General features: G+C 58.3%; 1 protein-coding gene across 1 annotated transcript; it reads left to right on the top strand.

Annotated features, from left to right (window-relative positions):
* The first annotated feature begins 212 nt into the window (after positions 1 to 212).
* Positions 213 to 1,709, top strand: LOC125523925 (aspartic proteinase nepenthesin-1-like). The gene has a single exon (XM_048688999.1). It carries the CDS (start codon positions 223 to 225, stop codon positions 1,591 to 1,593), a length of 1,371 nt encoding a protein of 456 aa, XP_048544956.1. The 5' UTR covers positions 213 to 222; the 3' UTR covers positions 1,594 to 1,709.
* The last annotated feature ends 244 nt before the right edge of the window (positions 1,710 to 1,953 follow it).

Genomic DNA, 1,953 nt, shown 5'->3' with positions numbered 1-1,953 from the left:
GATCCTAGCGCTTAATTTTGGGTTTCTGCGGTTTGGGCTGCTGGATTAAGTTGATCTGACTTGGTCTTATATGAAGCGATTCCAGACGCGGCCGTAGGTGGTATTGATGGCCTTGACCTTGAGATGGCGATCGACGCCGGCGACCGGTATACATAGTATATATAGAGACATGCAGTCGGGCTGGAGGTACACAAATATATCTTCACATCACAGCAGAAAAATATGGCGCCAAGAAGGAGCAGCGCAGTGGCCGTCACGCTGGTAGCTTGGCTACTTATGCTCCAGGTACTAGTCCTGTCGCCGGTGCCTGCTGCGGCGGCGCCGGCGAGGATCTCTCCGGGGGCCTTCAAGCAGGTGTACACCTTCTTGTTCAAAAAGGCGGCCAAGTCGGGCACGACTGCGCTGATCAAGAAGCGACGCGGCAGCCGCAACGGCGACCAGCTGGGTAGCGCGGCCGCCGACAACGCCGGCTACGTCGTCCTCTACAACGTCTCCATTGGGGCGACGGCGACGGCGACGCAGCAGAACAACGTCTCCGGCGTTGTGGACGTCCTCAATGACTTCGTCTGGACCACGCAGTGCCCGGCAGCGCCGCTCAGCGTCCCATGCGGCAGCCAGACGTGCCGGAGCGTGACCAACACCACCGATGCCTGCGGTGGCGGCAACACCAGCGTCAATGCCAGCTGCGGGTACGTCTACATGTACGGGCAGGGGATCAACACCACCGGCTTCCTCGCCAACGAGACGGTCGGCGTGGGGAGCATCGCCGGCCGCGCGTTGTTGGGGTGCAGCGCCGCTAACAGCACGGTGCCCCTCGACGGCGAGTCCGCCGGCATCGGGTTCAACAGGGGGCCACTCTCCCTCGTGTCGCAGCTCGGCATCTCCCGCTTCTCCTACTTCCTGGCAACCGACGAACCTGGGAGTTCCGACTCCGAGAGCGTCGTGCTCCTCGGCGACGCCGCCGTGCCGCAGACCAAAAGCAGCCGCTCCATGCCGATGCTCCGGAGCACCGTGTTCCCTAACTTCTACTACGTCAAGCTCACCTCCATACAGATCGACGGCGTGGCCCTGAGCGGCATTCCCGCGGGGGCGTTCGACCTCGCAGCCGACGGCAGCTCCGGCGGGGTGGTGATCAGCACGCTCTCCCCCGTCACGCTCCTCCAGGCGGCAGCCTACGATGCGGTGAGGCAGGCCTTGGTGAGGAAGGTCAAGTCGGAGCCCGTGAACGGCTCCGCGCTCGCCGGCGGCGCCTTTGACCTATGCTACAACGCGCAGTCCGTGGCGGCGCTGACGTTCCCGAAGATTAAGCTGGTGTTCGGCGGCGGGGATGCGCCGGCCATTGAGCTCACGACGGTGCACTACTTCTACAAGGACAACGTCACCGGGCTGCAGTGCCTCACCATGCTGCCGACGCCGGCAGGTGTACCATTCGGCTCTGTCCTGGGAAGCATGGTGCAGGCGGGCACCAACATGATCTACGACGTCGGCGGTGAGACGCTGACGCTAGAGGAGGGCACGGCGGCGCCGGCGCCCTCCCAGTTATCGCTCATGGCGATAGCCTCTGTGCTCTTTGCTTGGGTACTCCTCTTCTAAACGGTCATCTCATATTTACTGTTCCAGATTCTTGCATTGTTTTACCAATGTGGTGTATTTTTTATTTTTTATAGATTGTACAATTAATGTTGTTTTATGGCTAAATAAATATGTCATGTAATTGTGTTTATAAGATGCTTGTGTCCTGATTAAAATGAAAATTAAACATTATCGAGTGAAGTCTGAAATAAACCCTAAGATTGTAAAGGCCGACGCAAATGAACCCTCACCTTTAAATCCCTGAAGTCTGTACCCTAACTTTTTTGATCCCGGCCTACTCGAACCCTAGATACGTTTGGCACACCAGGAAAAGCATAATCCTACCCGGGAACGTGCTTCTTTCACTGTTGGCGCTGATGA

Source organism: Triticum urartu, chromosome 7 (assembly GCF_003073215.2).
Source record: "Triticum urartu cultivar G1812 chromosome 7, Tu2.1, whole genome shotgun sequence".
In the NCBI taxonomy this organism is placed as follows: Eukaryota; Viridiplantae; Streptophyta; class Magnoliopsida; order Poales; family Poaceae; genus Triticum; species Triticum urartu.
The sequence above is the reverse complement of the archived record's forward strand: the minus strand, read 5'-3'. Positions and strand labels throughout refer to the sequence as shown.